This window comes from Cricetulus griseus, chromosome 2, assembly GCF_003668045.3.
Source record: "Cricetulus griseus strain 17A/GY chromosome 2, alternate assembly CriGri-PICRH-1.0, whole genome shotgun sequence".
In the NCBI taxonomy this organism is placed as follows: domain Eukaryota; kingdom Metazoa; phylum Chordata; class Mammalia; order Rodentia; family Cricetidae; genus Cricetulus; species Cricetulus griseus.
The window spans coordinates 140,033,286-140,054,813 of record NC_048595.1 but is presented as its reverse complement, the minus strand read 5'-3'; the positions used below and the strand labels follow the sequence as shown (position 1 = coordinate 140,054,813).

The following is a 21,528-nucleotide window of genomic DNA, read 5'->3' as shown; positions in this document are numbered from 1 at the left end:
TTTGTAAAACTGGCTACAAATATTAATACTATTAAGTGCAAAAGAAAGGAAGGTCTCACAAAGAGGTAACCCATAAATACTGGCTATTAAGCCCTCTCTTGTATAAAATTGTGTCTACACTGAATCCTTTTTGCAGGGAGCAATTGTGTATTCTCTACTTGAGGGGTGCCTTTCCAGCTCTGCTACTGCTGCAACTTCAATATACAATGTGCTGTTTTATTACTTTGTGTTATTCAAGTTGCAGTTGTGTAAGACTGGTGATAAGAAAGGATGTTGCAGGAATTATGTGAGTCAACAACTGGCAGATTTCCTTGGATAACAATGTTCATGTCAAATACAGACACACTGCATAGTTATTGGAAACCTGGCAACATAGCCACCTGCACTTGATGCAGTGCCACAGACCATAAATTATGTATATACCACTCTGAGTATGTAGAATGGAATTGTAAGATTTGTCTGCTTGGGTGTCCCTCTCAAAGTCTTCAAAGTAGACTGCAATTCTACATCAATGTAGCAGAAACAACATAGACCTAAAGTTAATTGTGTTATTGGAATTAAATAGTTTTAAAATAGATCACAGATATTATGCAGATCAAAAGTCTAATTATGAATGAGGAAAGTGAAACTCTGAAATAATGAAATGATTTGTTCAAAGTCTGATAGACAATGATAAAGCAGTGTCTCTAATTCAAATGTTTTCCATCTCCAGTCTAGTGTTCCTTTTCTAAGGCCAGGGTGACGTGAGGCAGCCTGTGTTTGAAAATCTTGTGCAAAATGAAAAGGCTTGCTCAGAGCAATCTTTCTTTCTTTCTTTCTTTCTTTCTTTCTTTCTTTCTTTCTTTCTTTCTTTCTTTCTTTCTTTCTTTCTCTCTTCCTCCCTCTCTCTCTCTTTCTTCTTTCTTTCTTTCTTTCTTTCTTTGTTTCTTCTTTCTTCCTTCTCTCTCTCTCTCTCTCTCTCTCTCTCTCTCTCTCTCATACACACACACACACACACACACACACACACACACACACACACACACACACACACACGTCCATGACATTTGGGGTTCCACATGGTAACGGAAGGCCCATTTAAAAGTAGATATCCCACAATGGAGGCTAGCTACAGCTTAGGGCCTCATTGGAGTTCTGGATAATATTTTATTAAAGAAATAATGGATAAAGAAAAATTTGAAGGCAGAAGTTAATAAAGATCAGTTTGTGAATTCTATAAAATGTAAAATAATTTTGTATGCTTAATAGAAATTTACTTGCTTGAGCCAAGCAACTTAGAGCCATTTTTAATTTGACAGGGTTTTTATTTTCATGTGCTCTTAGGGATGGAAGTAGGGCAGCAAATTTGGAAAGCATTGTTGCATATACAATCTAGTTATGTACAATCACTGGTAAACTGTTGCGGACTTCTAGGTATCGTTCCATCAGCCTTTATATATTAAGTCATATAATCCTTAAACCACTTCAATGACATATAGATGCTGATATTATCTTCATTTTAGAAATAAAGAAATATGGCCTAGAGAGTTAACTCATTTGTCCATTATTATATAATGACCAAATGTTCTGCATGTTGATCAGGATCCATTGAGCCATGTCATATGGTAAACTGGATATTTCTCACTGTAGTCATCATGGTGAATAGAAAACTTGCTTCTCTGTAAATTACCTTTCTCCATCATAGTCCTTAATACCAGTGATGACCACTGAATTAGTAACTTGTGCAAATAACCTGCATAGATAGAAAAACAACTAAAGCACAGATATTATCATTATGTGACCAAAATTGTTATATAATACCTAGTTATCTGGATGGGATTCAACTTTTTAAGCACATAGAAAATACAATTGAGAGCAGCAAACAATGTTTAAAAGTGGGTTTAAAACTAATAAAGTTAATATAACTTTGTTATAATAGCTCCCTTTTTTGGTTTTTTGAGACAGGGTTTCTCTGTGTGCAGTCCTGGCTGTTCTGGTGTTCATTTTGTAGACCTGGCCTTGAATTCACAGAGATCTGACTCCTGGGGTGCTGGATTAAAGGCATGCACGACCACCACCAAGCCAGTGAGCTTTGCTTTCAGTATAACAGGAGGAAAGGCATGGGAAAAATGAATTTCTGCATTTAATTACCAAAAACCCTAATTTTAGTTTGATAAAATAAGCCCTTAAAGTTCAAGTATATTAGCTATAGCAGACTCATCAAAGGACAGGCAGTAGGGCACCTACAGGCCTACTATAAAGCAAGCAAATCTCTACAATAAAGGAGATTTATGCAAAAGAAGTTGGAGGAAGCCTCCCTCACTGAAGTAGACTTTGCAATACTGTTGTGGCTATAGCATTTGCTTTATGCTCTCAACTAGAGAAAACTTTCCTTTCCCCTCCACATGCTGGAGCCATACACTCCCACCACTCTTTCTGAGATATTTTCACTAAAATTTAATAGTGTTTTCTGTATTGTAGTTGTTCCTAATGCAAGAACTGCATTTCTTTTTGTTTTCAACTTTTGCATATTTTTCTATAAAAATGTCAACATTGCTAGTCACTTATCCCCAAACTTCCAAAGGCTACTTGCTGCCATTTGTCAGCTTTAGTATGACTTTATGCTGACATACTGTGACTGTCCTAGGTTCAAATGTGAATGGTAACATGTCCTTTCTGTAGGCTCTCCCTGGGAGTTTCTTCTCAACTGCACATCCAATTCTATCACTCTGCAGTCAAAATTCTTCACTCTGTATTACTTGGTCTTACAAAATCCAGTTCACTTCCCAGACTAGAATGTTTTAGCTCCCACATACTTACACAGATTTTCATCTGAGTTTTTGACACAGGAGCCATTCTCTCTCAAGTATAAATAATAAGCATCCAGGTCAAATTAGCTGGTACCTTCAACATTTTAAATTATAGTCCTCCCATTGTTTTGTAATTATTTCTGCAAGAGTCTTATCACTCCTTCAAAACTGTTTACTACACTGGCTTCAGGCTCAGGATGACAGACCATTTTTCTTGTATAGTTGCATACATTATTCAAGGTCCAACCCATAGGACGTATTTCATAAAAACAAAAACCTTCATTGCAGGTCCTGGATTCCAGACTCTGATGTGGGACAACTCATTTCCTTATTATCTACTCATTCTTCAGCATCCTATTTAAATTGAAAGCCACCTTTAGTCACCGAAGTCCATTATCAGTGGAACACAATAATCATCTTTCCATTGGCAGATTGCAATTAGTAAATGCTATTTTAATCAATATTTAATTAAATGAACCATTTAGGACCATATGATTTTCAAGAGGTCTGGAAACTTATTGAGACCCTATTTTTGCATTTTAGGAGATGATAATTACTAGTCAGTCTTAATGTTAATATTGTATAGTAGCTTCATACTATGTTAAAGTGGCAACCAAAATCAGCAACTTAAAATACATCAAATGTGAATTTGTAATCATTACTACTTATATGCTTTACTTTATAAATGTTTACACCCTACATGAGCTTTGTATATCGATTTCAATTTTGGCCAATTGTGTGTGTATGTGTGTGTTTGTATGTGTGTATGTTACAAAGTTTGTAAACCAAGAACCGTCTTTTCTAGTACTAGCACAATGCTCTGTCAGTGAGCACTATTTCTTTTGGCCTCCTAAGTTTATTTATAGTGCACAGAGTACAGAGTCAAGTACCAGGTTGAATATATTCAATGATTTTGGAAAGCAGAAGTAAGGTGGTCCCTGGTAGAACAAATACTTTTAAAAATAATTGCCAAGTGAGGCAACACAGTCAAGTTGGTAGACTAAGCTGTCACTCAGAAGGAGAAGGGAATGTGCTATGATAAATCTTTCCACCAAAAGCCACAGCACTCCCCGCCATGTGTGCGCTCTACTCCAACCGCCTGCCTAAGTTAGGGCCCAAATGAATACACAGAAACTTGTATTAGGTTCAAAGCTGCTTGGCCAATGACTAGGATTCTCATCTGTTAACTCAGTCTTAACTATCATAAACCTATATATTTTATAAGACTTATCTTATTGGACGCCTTATTGGCATCCCTCCTTGCTAGTGGATCACATTGTGCCACTGGAGCAGGAGTGGAGGGGTAAAGAGGGCCCTTCCTGTTTTTCCTTTGCTTAAATATGAGTCTCCTTGCCATGTCACTTCCTGCCTGGATCAGTACTTCTCTACTACATTTCCCAGAATCCTATTTGACTCCTAGTCCCATCTAACTTGCTGTCTCATTGGCCAAGCAGTTCTTTATTTAACAATCAATAAGATAAACATGCACAGTACATTCCCCATCATCTCCTCTTTTCTGTCTAAATAAAAGAAGGATAACTTATCTTTTATAATAACTGAAGAAAACTATAACCATAACTATCTGCCTTTAATTCTGTCAAAGACCACAGAAGGCTAATATATAAACTCTAGAATTGACAGAGACATTGGCTACTTGGACAGTCACCCAAAGTTCCTCTGTAACATTGGGGCATCCATCTTCAGCCCATAGGCCATAGTGTGTCTGGCACACTTCTCCATTTCAACAGGAAGCCTTCAGTACTGTCTTGTTTTAGAAGTTTAGCAGTCACTTTCTTGTGGGTCCTGTATGTCCAGTTTATACAGCAATAAACAGTCCAGGCAAGTGCAGTTTCTTGCCCAAATGGCTAATCTTGCCATGTTGAAAGCAAACTCCATAATGAGTTTCTTCGATGCCCATCCTCTTTTTTGACATAATTAGTGTGCCAGGAGTAGTTGTGTCTCACTGCCAAGAAAAACCCTAACCCATTTAAACGCCATATTTCTGTAAGTCTAAGGACAAGGAGGGATGCTAATAAGGCGTCCGATAAGATAAGTCTTATAAAATATATAGGTTTATGATAGTTAAGACTGAGCTAACAGATGAGAATCCTAGTCATTGGTCAAGCAGCTTTGAACCTAATACAAGTTTCTGTGTATTCATTTGGGCCCTAATTCGGGCGGGCGGTTGGCGTAAAGCGCACACGTGGTGGTGGGGCTCGGCGGCTTTTGGCAGAAAGATTTATCGTAACAGGAATGCTTTATTCTATAGCTTGGTTTAGCAACAATAAGCCACCTGCTAGTCAGACTGCAAGGACGCAAGCCAATAGTTATGATAATTATTATACTCAATTCACCTTTGCTCACCTCAGGCACCAGCAGGTATGAGCACACACTCTCTGTCTCTGTCTCTCTCTGTCTCTGTCTCTCTCTCAAGTATGCATACATGCACTTGCACACATACACACACACACACACACACTCATACACACATAAATAAATAGAAACAAAACTCTTTTTTTTTTTTTTTTTTGGTTTTTTGAGACAGGGTTTCTCTGTGTAGCTTTGGAGCCTATCCTGGCACTTGCTCTGGAGACCAGGCTGGCCTCGAATTCCCCGAGATCCACCTGCCTCTGCCTCCCAAGTGCTGGGATTAAAGGCGTGTGCCACCAATGCCTGGCCAGAAATAAAACTCTTTTAAACATTCAGTTTGCTTCAGGAGTCACAAACTGACCTGGCTGATCTAACTTGGAATTGCACTGATTCCAGAAGTAACGTAGAGACATAGCATCCATCAGCCATGTAGACCAGAAGTCAGGTGGAGACAGACATAACATCAGCAATATGGACCAGAAGTCAGGTGGAGACATATCAGCAATGCAAACCAAGTCTTCGGACTCATGAGGGATGCTGTTTCCTCTTTTCAATTTCAACTCCAGTTATTATTAATATTTCTTTTAGTTTTGAATTTTTTTTCTAATTTTCTAAGTTGGAAGCTTGGTTTGGTGATTTTTCTATCGTTCATCTTTCCTAATGCATATAACCAATTCTCTAAACTCTCACCGCCATTATGTCAATGAAAATATTCATTTCATTCAATGAAAAAGCTTTCAATATTGATAAGTCATGATAGACACACACTATCTGAAGATACATTGTTTAATCTCCTATTGTTTTTCATCTACCTTTCTGATTTTTGTTAATTTTCAGATTATGTTTTGATTTCAGAGTATAGTTTACATGGTTTTAACTTTTGAAAAATTAAAATATATTTTATCTCCACAAATATGTCCAGTCTTGATCAATGTTTCAATGTGTGAGCTTGTGGAAAAAGTGTTTTGTGGTCTTGTGGGCTGAAGGACATTATAAATGCAATTAGATTAGGATGATTTATAGTACCTTTTAGCTCAATGATATGTTTCTGATTTTGATTTTTCCCTTGGCTGAATTTGTCAATTAGCACTTAGAAAGTACTAAAGTATTTTAATAGTGAATTTATTAATTTCTTCATGCAACTTACTATTCTTTTATTTTTATTATTACTATTTACAAAACTATAATAGTTTATAAAATCATCCCATTTCTTTCTGGGAAAAGTTCAGGGGTATTCTCTTGGGTTATAATTCAAATTGTCATGGGGATGAAACCCAGGTGCTGGCCAGCCTAAGCTCTTATCTGGAGGCTCAGGGAAGGATCAGCTCCAGATTAATTTCATTTGTTAGCTCATTTGCCTCATTCTAACTAGAGGTCAAGGTTTGGTGAAGAATCTGCTTCCAGACTGATCCCATTTGTTAGCTCAGCACACCATTTTAGTTCAAAGTCAAGGTTGAGGCTCAGAAAGTGATCCACTTTTATGATGTTATACTTGCAATTCTATTCACTGACTTGAATCTTTAGGCAGAGGCCTCCATTCTTCAGTGATAACAATCAGGGAACTCTGTCAGGTCCCATGAATGCCCGCATCCTGTCTAATGTAGCCTTCTTTAAACCAGCAATGATTCTTCAAGTCTTTTCTTTCTTCAAAAATCATTGGCTTTCTCTTCTTTCATCAGCTAGACAAAGTGTTCTACTGTTAAGACCCCGAGTGATTATATGTAAATTATATGTGATTATATGTAAATAAGATATCTATCACAAGACTCAAATGTATAGTTCAAATGATAGTGGACTTGCCTTGCATGTATGAAGCCCTGGGTTCAATCCTTAAGACAACAGCTGATTAAGTTAATAAAATCTTCACTTAAGGTTAAATAATCATGGGAATGATAACTCCCCAAATTTACAGGTTATGAGGTCAAATAGACCATTTCAAGTTGGTAATTTAGAAATTCTTCATGCCAAATTTTTCAACTGTCTTTAAACTTTTTATCATATGTAATCATTAAGGAATTGATGTCTATGATTGTTTAGAATTTTCCCTGTCATCTGGAGTCCTAAGATAGGAAGTTCTTTAGTGCAGAAATAATAAACTTAGTAACTCTTGGGTACCAGCTTAGAAGCAATGGATGCAGGATTAATAGGACTGTCAAGAAAGAGTTCAGTGCAACAGTACACAAGTAAGTGAATGAATTGTAGAACCTTTGAAGAATGTACAAGACGGACCCTGATAATCTAATGAACTTAAAACTTGGGTGATTTAGACTGGGTGACCATGGGTACAAATGCATAGTATCAATCATACTTAATAATCTACAGATGCATTCAAACTGCACTTAACAAGCACTGTTTTTATTTTAAGGAAGGGAAAAACTAGTTGCCTGTCTACTGACAGGAGTTTTGGAGCATTGCAATTTATTGGTCTTAATACTAGATTTTCATGCTGTAAGCTGCCATGTGGATGCTGGGAATTCAACCTGGGTTCTGTGAAAGAATAGCTAGTGCTCTTAACCACTGAGCAGTCTCTCCATCCCCTTATTCATGGTTTTATACTTACATATAACAAATGTTTTATAGTCTAGCCTAGCTTGATATAATTTAATCTCTGTTATGGTCAATTTAACTTTTTATTACTTGTAAACATTTAAACTTAGTATACTCAGAATTGTACTTGTTTTTCAAATTTATAGTTTTTATGTGTGTAGTTATATAATGCATGGAGGCCAAAGGGACAACTTTATAGAATCAGCTCTTTTCTGCCTTTATGTGAATCCCCAAAACTGAACTCAGGTCTTTAGGCTTGCTCTTTTTTAAAATTGTTGAATTAGTTTACCCATTGAGCTATCTTGTCATTCCTATTTATATATATTTTAAAGTAATACTTTATGATAATTTGATCTTTCCTTTGTCACATCTGCAAGCAAATCAATCAAATGCAAGGTTGAAGTCCACAGTTTGAAAGAGTTGTCAAAAATAGAATATTGTTCTTATGGAAGGAATTTAGGGAAAATAACTCAAATGTCAGAAAAGAGGAAAGATGTACACCAGAGGGAGGGAATGAACCAGGGCCCTGATGTGGAAGATCAGGAGATGACCTGTTCTAATCATTTATATGGAAGTCAATAGCATGAATAGGACTATGCAAATGGTAAGGAAATGTATTAAATGGTAAGGAATTTAATGATAAATGAGATGAAGATGAGGGGGCTCTTAAGGTTGGTCCAGGAGGTCAGGACTCAATAATAGGCCTAATGCTAATGAATTAACAAAGATAGAGTAAACAGAAGCAGAACAGGCTAAAAGTGACAAATAATTAGTTCACTAGTATATACAGTAAGATGACTAGATATTTATATTAATGTTTGAATTAAATACTTTATAATGTTCACAAGAGAAAATGTGAATCAAAAACTATTTGAAAGCTACTAGTACAAAGACAGAGATTCAATCTGTGAATACCCCCAGAAAAGAAATAGAGGCAAAGACATAGGAAGTTATAAACTTATTAGTAATTAGAACATAATTTATACCATCAGACAACTTTTCAATGGCAATGATTGGACTGAGCCATTCTCAGACATTTCCCATCTCTAGAAATGATGCTATTTTGAAATATAGTCAGAAACCTGTTCTAATGACTAAGAATTAAACAGTGTAACCATACAAGTTAGGGCTAAACAAAATGGTTTTAATGGTTAACACACTGTTATAAAACCATTTAAACTTAATTAATTGGAAAGTTCCCAACATTTGATGAAAAGACTATATACAACAAACTTAAAGTTATTATTATATTAAGTGGAGACAAAAGGGTATTTCCTCTAAAATCAAGAATATGACAAGAATATACCTGCTACTCTCTCTCTTGATTAATATAGTGCTTGAATCCCTAGTGGATGTTATAGGGCCAATGACCACAACAAGAACTGGGGTCCCATTGTGCTGTGCAAGACAAATACCTGATCCATCAGCATTCTACAATTCCAGAATCCTACAAGGCCCATATGCTACTTGTACTTGATTTGAAGGACACTGGGACAATGTGCAAGAATGATGGGTATTCCCCTAACACCTGTCTTGTGGGACCTGGAGGCAGTTCTACACCCTGCATCAGCATAACTGTGTGCCATAACGTATCAATGTGCCACAAGTACTTGGTTTTGTAGGGCCTGAGGACATACACATTTATAAGTCCACACCATCTTTAACGATGGACTACTACATTCACGAGTCACTTCAATCTAGACCATCAAGACACTATTAGACTCTTTGACATTGGTTATACCTAAAGAAATCACATGAACACTAAACTTTTTAAAGTCATCTGGAACCAAACAATCGATGAACTGATAGCTTAAATCATATTTAAATGAAAAAATTGTTCTCATACAAAAGATATTCAATAAAATAAGAGAAGTGTTTCATTACATGTGCAGAAATCACTGCAGGGACCTAAGATTCATGAAAATTGAAGGAACTATGTTATCTCCAAAGAGCACAGATTGATTCTCCAGGAATAGATTACAATTGGAAGGAAATCCATAAATGTTTGAAAAAGAATCAAAATAAGGAAGCTAAAAAATCTCAGTGAAACCACAAAAGGATGTGGATAGGTGAAACAATGAAATGAGAAAAACAAAAATCAAAACAAACAAAGCAAAAAAATCGTGAGTAGGATAGTCGATATAGAAATCATATCAAGTCATCAGAAATATTAGAGATACAAACTTCAGCCTTAATCTTAAAGAAATAGAGAGACCAAACATAAGAACAAATTTCTAAACCTTGAAGACAGAATACATACAGAAAACAACAGAAAAATGAAGGCAATAAAAAGGACAATTAAAGTATATAGAAATATTAAACTATATAAGACACTATTAAGAGAACAATTGTTTACATTATAGAAACTCTGGAAGAACAAACATACAGAAAGTACTGAAAAACTTAATACATGAGAGCTACAGTCCCCACATGTTCAAATTTGGACACAAACAACCAGGTTCAAGAAGTTTCAAGGATCCTTACTAAACCCATTCAAAAAATATCTTTTTCCAGCGTAATTTAGTACTGAAAATGTGAAAGTACAAGACACATAGAACTCTAAAAGCAGTGCAGAAAAAAATGTCACATACAACTGAAACCCCATTAGATTGACAGCAGATTTTTTCCACAAAATTCACATATGCCAGAAGGGAATGGAATGATATATTAAAACTCTGATTTTAAAAAAAAGCCAACCAAGAGTAGTAGATCCATCAAATCTATCATCTGTAAATGAAGGATAAATAAGTCTTTTCTAGAAAAGTAAAAACTGACAGAATTCACTACCACCAGACCAGAGTCTTTCACTGGAAACAAGGATGCTAGCTACTGTTCTGAAAATATATCACTGTGCAAATTCATAGACAGAAGAAATACACAAAAAGGAAGAGAGTAAAGCCTTGAAGAAATGAACAAGTATAACACTACAAGATAATAAATTGTTGTGGGAGGAAATGAAGGACATGCAAAACATGACAACAATAAAATGGCTTGGTATACTAGCTCACAATTATAATCTCAGTACTTAAATATCAGAGTCCAGAGGATTATGAATTTGCTGCCAACTTGGGCTACATAGCTAGATATAACTTATAAAACAGACAAAGAAGACAGCAAAATGACTAAAGGAAGCTTAAATTTATAGATAATAACTTTGAATATGGTACATGTAAGTCACCAACCAAAAGACACAGATTCACTGAATGGATACCACCAACAAGTCAGGCTCAATTATACAAACCCACTTCACTGGCAAAGAAAAGCACAGGTTGAAAGTGGTGGAGAAATGCAAGGAAACATAAAGTGATGAGGGTTATAATATGCTAATAAAGCAATCAATCATCAGAGTATGTATTAATTATAAATTAATATGCACTTAACACTAGACTGACCAATATATAAATCAGACACTGATAGACCTAACTGTAGAAATTCACTGCTAGCTAGTTGGAGACTTTAGTGTTTGATTTTCACAATAGGAAAATAGTTCAAACAGAATATCAGCAAGTAAGAATTAGGGTTAATCCATACTATAGAATAAAAGGACTTAACAGGTATTTAGAAAAAATTTCAACCAACAGCAACAGAATATACATCTTCTCCCTTGGGACACAGAACATTCTCTAGAATTAATCATATGTTAAGATACAAACAAAATACCAATTTTTTAAAAAGGAATCATATCTAGTGTCTTTGCAGAGCACATTGAAATCAATGAAAAGTGTGAAACCAAAATAGGAGCCACATTGTTACTAAGGAGCCATATTGTCCTATATTAAGTCTCCATATCTTACAAGAATAAGTTTCTGTTTCCGAATCATAGTGCATACTATAAACCATGCTTTTGAATCTTTGCTGAACTTGTGACCTCTTGATGTATACTCACCCCTTTGCCTTGCTAACCTCCTGAATCTGTGATAAATGATTGCCCCTTTGCCTTATGAAAACATGTCTTCCCAGACACCTTGGTGACCTTCCTTCCACATGATGTAAATTCTTGAACTTATTTTCATTACTTCTTTTCTAACAGTCAGTTGTCTCCACAGCTGTTTTCTATCAACCCTTCCCTTCCTCATAAAAGGGACCTCAAAAGGGGTTGCTCTCTGAAATCCCAAGTCAGGGTGAATCAGCTGTCTGATCAGTCCCTTGTGCACCTCTGAATAAAGCTTTCTTAATCAGACAGTCATGGAAATAATTTTTCCTTGGATCTAACACAGATCATATGTTAGGTTACAAATCCAATACCAATAAACTTTTATAAAATGAATCATATCATGCATCTTCACAAAGCACAATGAAATTAAACTAGAAATCAACGAAAAGAAGAGCAATGGGTAGCACAGTCTATTATATACATCTTTATTAGCTGCTTGTTTATAATAATAAATGAATACATTAAAAGTAAATAGAAAATTTCCAAATAGACAAAGTAACAATACAACTCAAACACTCCAAACTACAAAATAAAGTTAGCAGAAAACAAACTTCAGAGCAAAAATAAATGAAATCATAAACCAAAAAATCAGGTAAATGAGTTAATACTTTGAAAATGTAAACAAAATTGACAAATGTTTAGAGAAAAGGGGAGAAGAACTAAATCAGTAAAATCAGAAATATAAAGGAGACACCAACTGATACCACAGAACGATGCAGAATATACTCTGAACAGCTATGTACAAAAAACTGGCACATCTAAAGGAAATGTTCTGAAAGGGACGAATCTATCTATCTATCTATCTATCTATCTATCTATCTATCTATCTACCTATCTATCATCTATCTGTCTATCTGTATTGGTTTTTTTGAGACAGGGTTTTTCTGTGCCACCCTGTCTGTCCTGGAACTCACTCTGTCCAAATATGAAATAGAAAATGTGGAAATTATTGTATGGTGGGCACTCTTTTCTCTTTCTGTCAGTTAGCAAACAACAAAGAATTTTATGTTCCATTTTTCATTAAACAACTTGCATTTTCCATATCTCTTCAAGAGGCAAAACAATATTCCAAGGTACCAGTCCACTTCAGTGTATGTAGCAGAGACAGTAGAGTAGAAGAAAGGGACCTAAAACAATGGCTTCTACCTTATGAATATTTGGGAGGGATTTTGTTTGCAACAAAAGGCTTTAGTCTAATTTAAAAGGTAAGATTATCACTTAAATCAACCTTTCACAATAACTTCTATATGTTACTTTACTGTCTATGTGGAAACCCCAAAGAAATGTCATCAGCAACAAACTCCTGAAAAAAGTAGTGATTTTAAAAAGATTGCAGGATACGAGGTTAATATATAAAAATCAAATGTTTGTATCAGCAACAAATGAAAGCAATTTGAAATGAAAACCTGCTAAAACCTATTTAGAATCCTGCTTAAGTATGGAATATTTCAGTATAAATCTATTAATTATGGATGTGATTTGTATAGGGGAGAGTACAAAATTCTGATGAAAGAAGTCAAAGAAAGGCACAGTCATGTGGTGAGACATCTCATGGTAACATCTAAGAGACTGTCTTAAAGATGTGGATACATAGGCCTCACCAAATAAGATATGCAGATGACAGTAAGGTATCTTATACATTATACGAAAGAATTTGATTCACACTTCTAAAAGTAATAATCAAGTTTGAAAGATTGAAATATGAGCATGACTGCAACAACTTAACATTCCAGCAAAACCTAGAAAGATAGTAAATAGATCAACAGTTGCCAAGGATTCTGGGAAGGGAGAGAAAGATGAATTGATTGAACGTGGTATGAGAGAGGTGAGAGCAGAGAAGCCATGGTGTGTGATATTGTGCTGATATAGCATGTGTTGACCTAAATCCAAAGACATGCATAACATGTAGAATGAAACCTAAGAACAGTGTATTAGCATTGGTTCATCTTTTGTAACAAACTCATTATATAATAATAGAGGAAACTCCAAGGGTGGGGGTGGGGGAGTACATGAAAGTTTTCCACTGTTGCTCAAAATGTTCCATAACCAAAATCTACAAGATATAAAATCTGTTACTTATGCAAGTAATTTATTCACAGCATGTGAACATTAGCTTAGAGAAAATTATATGCTATACACAGTAAAAAAATATATACATGAATATGTATGCAACTGTACACTTTAAGATAAAATATATTATTTTCCACCACAATTTGCAGATGTTATATTCTGTCTCCTAATGTAAGGCATCTTTGACAGTGAACAGGTTAAACAGGAGGCAAGCAAATTCAGGAAGTGATGAGTTCCGTTTATTTGGTAGAAAATGGCATGGTAGAACATGACCTAAATGGATAGTGTTAGACTTTGTTTGCAGGAAAGGTTAATCCCTAAGGGGCAGAGTAATACCAGCTATGAAACTGCATGGTTCCTAGGTCATGTATTTTACTTCATACTTACCTCCTTTCTTGTCAAGAATTACAGTGGCTATCTGATTATAGGACTGAGTACCAAAAGTATATTCACATTTGCCGGTAAGTGAGAATGTAAGGAAAACAAGCACGTACCAATTCATCGATGCTGATCATCAGCACACTCTCATATGCTTTACCTTCTTTATCTTTAATGTGGCAGTCAGATGATGTGACAGGCAACAAAACAAGGATCAGGGGAGGAATTCCAAAGATATATCTAAAAGAAACTGAACCCAACAGTTAATGAGCCCAAGGTAGTTGCCACAGCATGTTTATACGATGTTGTGTTTAACAGTGGGAATGAACACCTATGTCTAATAATCATAAAAATACATCTCAATTCCAGCATACCATAGAAAGATCTATAAAAATGAAACTGTGTGACAAGGAAGGGCAGCAGTTTAGTTTAGGATTAGGGTTTGTTGTTGGTTTATAGGTTGTATCCACATTTTATGCAGAAAAGGTAGAATGAAATCACAGACTTCTGAAAGATATCCAGCAAGGGAGGGGGTGACAGCTTTGTGAGTTGGATTTATAGCAAACATCCCTGAAAGAAAATATATTTGTAAGAAAAGAGGTATGCCACCATTTCTTAAAGTCATAAATTATTCAAAATAAGTGAAAGATGTCATGTTAATGTTTATTTACATAGAAACCATAGTCCTCATGAAGGCAAAGCCAATCTTTTTTCTGGAGGAAGTTATGTGGAGGGGGACCTCTTTGATGTTACACTACAGTGGTTTTTTGTAATGATGAACCTTACTCTTTCTTTCAGGAGGAAGTTATGTGGAAGGGGATCACTTTAATATGACACTGCAGTGGTTCTTTGTAATGGTCAACCTTAGTCTTTTTTCTGGAGGAAGTTATGTGGAGGGAGACCTCTCTGATTTTACACTACAGTGGTTTTCTGTAGTGATGAACCTTAGTCTTTTTTTTTTTTTCTGGAGGAAAGTTACGTGGAGGGGGACCCCTTTGATGTTGCACAACTGTGGTTCTCTGTTTGTAATGATGCATCTTAGAGAGTTTTATCATTTTCCTAAACTCTGACAATGTTAAATTCTTGGTATTATTATTTTGTGTATCTATTTTCCTAAAGACGTAGATTCTGTTCAAGAATAGCTCTCTTTTGAGTTAGGAAAAGCTCAAAGAATAGGCTCATGCCCTCTCATCTGATGGTTTATGAATACTTTTGGTGAGTCTTGCCAATCAGATGCAATCAAATGGAATGAAATTTTAAAAGAAATCACCTGGGGCAAATAATTAAGATGAAAACCAAGTGGTACCTAGACACACTAAAACCAACCTATCATTTTTTTCATGAACTCGGATGAGTTAACGATATTCTTGACACCATGCATTTCCCAAATCAACTTTATAACATTCAGTGCTCAGCATTTTATTTGCATCTTCTCTATTTAGAGTCTAAACAACATTTTTATAAACCCAAAGAACTGACACTGGCAACAGCCTAAAGACTGTGAAGCATATCATAAAGATGTCATCTATTATACTATTATCCAATGACATTAAAAAGGCATAAGTATTCACCATAAATTATAACCAAGTGACCCATGTTTTGCAAATAAAGAAAGAGGCATGGTAGAAATTATGTAATCTCATAGAGCTTCAATCACAGACGCAGAACTACAGGCAACTAAGGCATGCTAAGCGCTGTGAAGAGCAACTCCACCCCATTGATTATTCATTACCAAATCATTAATCATGAATGCTTATATATGCAAGTGACATTATAGAACAAGCATGTTGTATTTATATATTTATGACTATATCTGTCCCCCATCTCTCTCCCCCACTACCTATGTGTGTTATGTGTACTAAATAATGAAGAAAAGAAGGCCATGGATTTGAAGGAGAGTCATGGGGGCAAATAGGATAGGTTGGTGGAAAGGGAAGAAGGGAAATGATGTAATCATATCTTAATTTCAATATCCCATAATGTGAAAATTTATCACTGTGATTGGTTTACTAAAGAAGCTGACTATCCAGTAGCTGAAAAGAATCAAGTTTGCTGGAAGAACCAAACTGAGAATCATGGGAAGAGGAAGGATGGAGTCAGAGGTTCACCATCCAGATGCAGAATGAGTCAGACATACAAAATGGGATAGAGATAAAAGCCACAAGCCTCTGAAATCACACAGATTAATAGAAATGGGTTAAGTTGTAAGAGCTAGTTGATAACAAGCCTGAGCTGTCAGCCAAGCATTTATAATTGATGTTAAGCTTCAGTGCATTTATTTGGGAGCTGCTGGGGGTACTGAAACTTCCACTAACACCATAATTCATAACTTCCCATCTTCATATAAAACTAATACTTGTTATGCTCAGAAAATAATCCAAGAGTGGGCATGAAATCTGTTCAAAATTCTTCACTAAATAATTTATTTCATATTAAGATCCTAGCTGCTTTTAATTGAACTAGTGACCCAGGGACGATTAGGAAATCTATCTATCTATCTATCTATCTATCTATCTATCTATCTATCTATCTATCCATCCATATTTCTATCATCTACTGTCTTATATATCTATCACTGATGATAACCTATTTATATATGAATGGATATAACTATATGCTACATATTTTATTGTATATGTAAAGAAAGGTAGACCTTCAAGTCAACCTACTTTTATAGCAGACTAACAACAGTTACTAAGAATTAGATGTTATCATGAATCTTCTATTTCAGTGGGATTTGATTTTAAAATACCCACAGTCATTTTCTTACAATACCATTCAACTAGTCCTCTCCTATTACCATTCTTTCACATGGGACACACAGTTATCAATTATTAACACATTTTAATCAGAACTATATAAATTTTTATAGCAACGTTCTTTTTATTCCATCTTTAGCCTTACCGATCTCTAAAACTTAAGCTTTGGGAAGAGTAGACAGAGCAAACAGATGGGGGATGTGACTTGAACTCAAAGCAGATGTGATAAAGTCATTAGGAAGATATTAATTTGCATCTATATATAAATGTTATTTCAAAGACCCATTCTCTGTTTAATAAGTTGTTTTACTTCATAAGATTACCAGTTTTCTTCTTCATGTCAGTTTTCAATAATATATGCTTCCCAGATTCATATGAACTTACAATTCTCTGGAGAACATTTTTGTCAGTGCTTTAGAGTGTTGGTTTAGTGGAATATTCTTTGCATATGTGTCTATGAGAAAATTTCAATTCTAAAACTATTCTTAAAATACAGGTTTTCATCTGTAGACCTTATAATTAAGCAAGGTAGCTACTGAAAGACCAGGGTAGTACAATATAAGGAGAGTTTAGGACATGGAGAATTGGGGATTTTGTCTTCATCTGACTATAGGCTATGTGACTGACTAAATAGCTGAATGTCATTTAAACTTCTTGTATCTGATCTCTAAAATGAAAACTTTCATTGACTTCTTAATGTATCTCACTTCTCTTTCATCTCTCAAACACTTTAACTTTTAATATTCTATTTCTTCATTCAAATAGAGAAACCAATCATATTTAAGTTACCTCAGGCATAATTCCATAAACACACCAGGTCCCAAGATGCCTATCTCATAGGTTCCTGGCTCAGCCATCAACAGTGTGTTCTTCTGTAACTGCAATTGTTTCTTCCACATAATGCATGGTAGCAAATTAAGATTTGTTTTTCCTATTTGTGGGTGTTTCTAATGCTGTTGTCTCATGGGAAAGGAATTCAATATTTGCCAAATTTTGCTTCTTTTTGTATCACAGCACACTTCTGAGTCCTCCCTTGAACTTTCATTAAGTCATAGATAAGACAAACTGTAGGAACAATACAAGACATGTGTTGGCTTGTAGGATTGTCTTTAAATCTCCCGGAGGGTTTGAAACTGGAGAATTTGTTTTCAGTAGGGAATTTGGTTAAACCAGAATGATAGCTGTCGAAAAATTCTTGTTGGTTTTTAATGTTAGCCAAACAATACATTCAATTTTCAGCTGCTTAAGTTATGAGGTCAAAGTGAACATAAATAAATTGGCTACTTCAGTCCATCATATCCAGTCATTTATCAGTTTCTTTAATTGTTTCTTTTATTTTTGAGATTATAAAATAATTGTATTTCTTTCATCCATTTCATTCCCCCAAATCTCCTATATACCCTTTCTTACTCTTCTTCACATATGTAGCCTTTTATCTCATTAATTGTTGGTATGTGTGTTTCTGTGTACATATATATTTCTAAATACACAAACAAAACCTGCTCAGTCTTTGTAACCTTACTTATATGTATGCTTTCCAGGCTGACCATTTGGATAACCAATTGATATGCTCTACCCTGGGGAAGACTATCTCTCCCACACTCAGCATTTCTTGCTTGACTACAATCCTTTGTTTAAGGCTGAGGCCTTGGGGGCTTTTCCCATCCACTTTAAGAAGTGGTCATTGAATGTCCTTCTATATGTCTATTTCAACAGAGAATTCAATTCTTCAGACACTTCATGATGCTCATGCATGCAGGCCATCCACATTTTACATTGGAGAATCTGAAGCCCAAAGAACAATTCTCCAAAATAGTGTTTCTAGGAGAAGCCAGGACTCATATCTGACATACTCAGGTTGGCTTGTCTAGGGATTAAGCTTCTAACTACTCAACTACACTGTTTATAATGGTAATTGCATGTACAGACAGTCAAATAAAGTAAAACAAAATCCTTGTCTTTTGCATGAACTTCACCAAGGTATTTCCTGACCAAGCTCTGAAACTATAGCAGATTGTCCCATTTCAAGGGAAAAGAGTAAATATTTGGACATATTATAACATTATTTGTCAACAATCAATATAAAACAGTTCATACCCATGGGCCATGCAAATTGGTTTTATGAAAGAACTTTCCAGTTTTGTTTAAGAGGTATACACACTGATGTGAAATTTCTAATTCTCCTTTAGAGCTCTTCAGGTTTCCTATTCGTTCTCAATTCTGTGTTTCTCATGATCTCACTTTATTAGCATGCATGCATGTATAATAAAATTCCTAAATAAGGCAGCGCAATTGAAGATCAGATAGCGAATCTTCATTTGCTTACTGCCCCAAATAACAGGTTAGAAACAAAGACTAGCACAGTGCACAACCTTGATGGAGCTTAAGCTTCTAGTGAAGTATTTTGGAACAAAAATGAAGGAAGCCACTCACTTTTAGGTCCAATGAAAAGTAATTGGACCTAAAAGAATGTCCAGGAAAGCAACAACACAGAGCTTGGGAAGGACAAGCATTGGGCAGGCTCCCTGCTCCTGCACTCCCACAGTTTCTCTTGCTCTTAGAAGTATTTACTGGAAAACATTTCCTCTCGCTCCTCACATTCCATTTGGTTCTCATCTATGCTCATACAGCATTTGTTTATTTATTTATTTATTTTAGTTCTATCCACAAGTGGATTCCAGCCACTGTCAATTCTGTTCTTGTCCACTTTAAGTTCTCATTTATTTAAAGCAAATGTAAACCTATAAGATTTGACCAGGGGGTGAAGAATTTGTACTCGTGGGTACTTATAGTCCTATCTCCCTTTGTAAAAAGGGGAAAAATCTGGCTTTTTGCAATTCCAGCTCCAGGACTTAGGTTCCCAGAAAACAACCTAACATACAGCCTGGGTCGGAAACTCCCAGAATTACTGAGGGGAGAAGAGGGGATTTTCCAATGACCTGTCCTTTAGGGTTTAAAAGCGCATCTCCGAGCGACTCTTTCATTCTCTATGAAGTTGTGAGCTTCGCGAACCCAGCTCCCTGAACTCAGGCAGCCTGTGAGTAACTCTGCGCAGCCTGGAAGCGGGGAAGGGCTGCTTGGGCAAGTTACAGGCTAGGGACAGAGTGTGGCTAATAGCCTCTGACTTCTGAGACCTGGATGCAGGCGGCCACCAAGGCGCGACTCCTGCACTGGGACTCTGGGTCTGGGTCTGGGGATGGAAAGCCGGTGTCGGGAACTGTTCCTCCCCTCCTGCCCGGGGCTGTACGCCCAGGTGCCAATGGCTCTGGGCCACCGAGCTGAGCGAGGTTAGTGGCTGACCATGGGAGAGGCTGTGCTCCCAGCCGGTCCAAAGTACAAGGCCGGGCTATTCCCGGACGTGCGGAGGCGCGGGGGCGGGTGGCGCGTCCCAGTGTGTCCCGGAGTCCCCGGCGCGCTAGGCGCACCTAAGTGCGCACGGGAGAGCAGCGCTTACCATGGAACATGGTCTGCGGGAGGTGGGTGTAGTCATGATGACTGGGACTGAAGCAGGAGCGAGCTCTCATCACCCATAATCACGCCCAGGACCCCGGACATCCGCCGAGTGGCTGCACGCCGGTGCTGGGCAGGGCAGTCCGGGCAGCTGGCTCCTCTCACCCACGCCGCGCCTAGTCCATCCATCCCAGGAGGGGCTGCATGCATCACTGGCTGGCCAGACGCTGTGGCTTTGCCATAACTTCCGTAGGCTCTGCCCGTAGAGCAAGCAGGCAGGATAGTTTCAGTTTCTACTTTGCGCTGGGTCTTCAGGTTCAATGTTTGGGTTTATAACCTTAGCGTCTTCCCCATGCACCTGGACCAGGATCAGTGGTCGCTGCAAAATTCCAAAGTACTTCAGGAGAAGCCAACTGGCCTTCTGGATCAGAGAGATTCAGCTAAAAGGCTTTCCAAATGACTTCTAACCGCTTTGGCAACTCTGGGAGACTGGAAGCTAAAACCACCAGTTAATAATATATCCACAGAAGCCACGAATGTGCAGCAGTGTGAAAGCTCGCTATTGCAAGTCAGTTCCACTGAGAAGGCGTCGCTGCTTCTGCCGCTGAGCTGATGTGGCGGACTTTGCCAAGTCATCTTAAAAAAAAAAAAAAAAGGAAGTGAAGAACGATTAAGAGGGTCACGCCCTCTGCCCCTCCAAGCTCTCTAGTTTTTTTCCTCCCTGTCTTCTGTGTGTGCAATGCACCTGTTCAGGTGGGACTTTAAGAAAAAAATAATTATTGTGATCCCACCTAGCTTAGTAGGTAAATGGTAGCTTGAGAAAACTAAAATTCATTAGTTAGAGGACGTAGAAATTACTCATAGTGATTGCTAACCAACTCCCACATGTGCGTTTATCTGGTATGACTAATAAACTATCTTTCTTGATTGCTTCATTGAAAAAACAATTTTTGTAGTAGGCCAGAATTACCAAGGTGATTCCTGATTTAGTGTTGTTTCCCATAATCAGGTGGATGTGGGTAATGCAAACCAATAGCAAGAGAAATCATGCTAATAGTTACCATTTATCTAGCATCTGCTCTGTGCCAGCACTGTGGTGAGCATTTTACTTGTACTGTGGCATCTGAAGCTTTCTGTGAAGCATACTATTTTCTTATCTGCAATTCAATGTGGGAACAGAGTTTTTCTTGAATAACAGAGCTAAGTTCACATAGTTGGCCTAATTAGCACA

General features: G+C 36.8%; 1 protein-coding gene across 2 annotated transcripts in view; it reads right to left on the bottom strand.

The window, feature by feature from the left end:
* Positions 1-20,937, bottom strand: part of Il7 (interleukin 7) — a 41,108-nt gene extending 20,171 nt beyond the window's left edge. Inside the window, exons 1-2 of one of the 2 annotated variants that reach the window (XM_027398781.2) lie at positions 20,302-20,937; positions 14,205-14,338 (exon numbers count right to left, since the gene is read on the bottom strand). In XM_027398781.2, coding sequence (XP_027254582.1) covers positions 14,205-14,338; positions 20,302-20,371 — 204 coding nt within the window. In that variant the 5' untranslated portion in view covers positions 20,372-20,937. The remainder of the gene's footprint in view (positions 1-14,204; positions 14,339-20,301) is intronic. The other variant, XM_027398782.2, reaches the window with a different exon arrangement.
* Between the last annotated feature and the right edge of the window lie 591 nt (positions 20,938-21,528).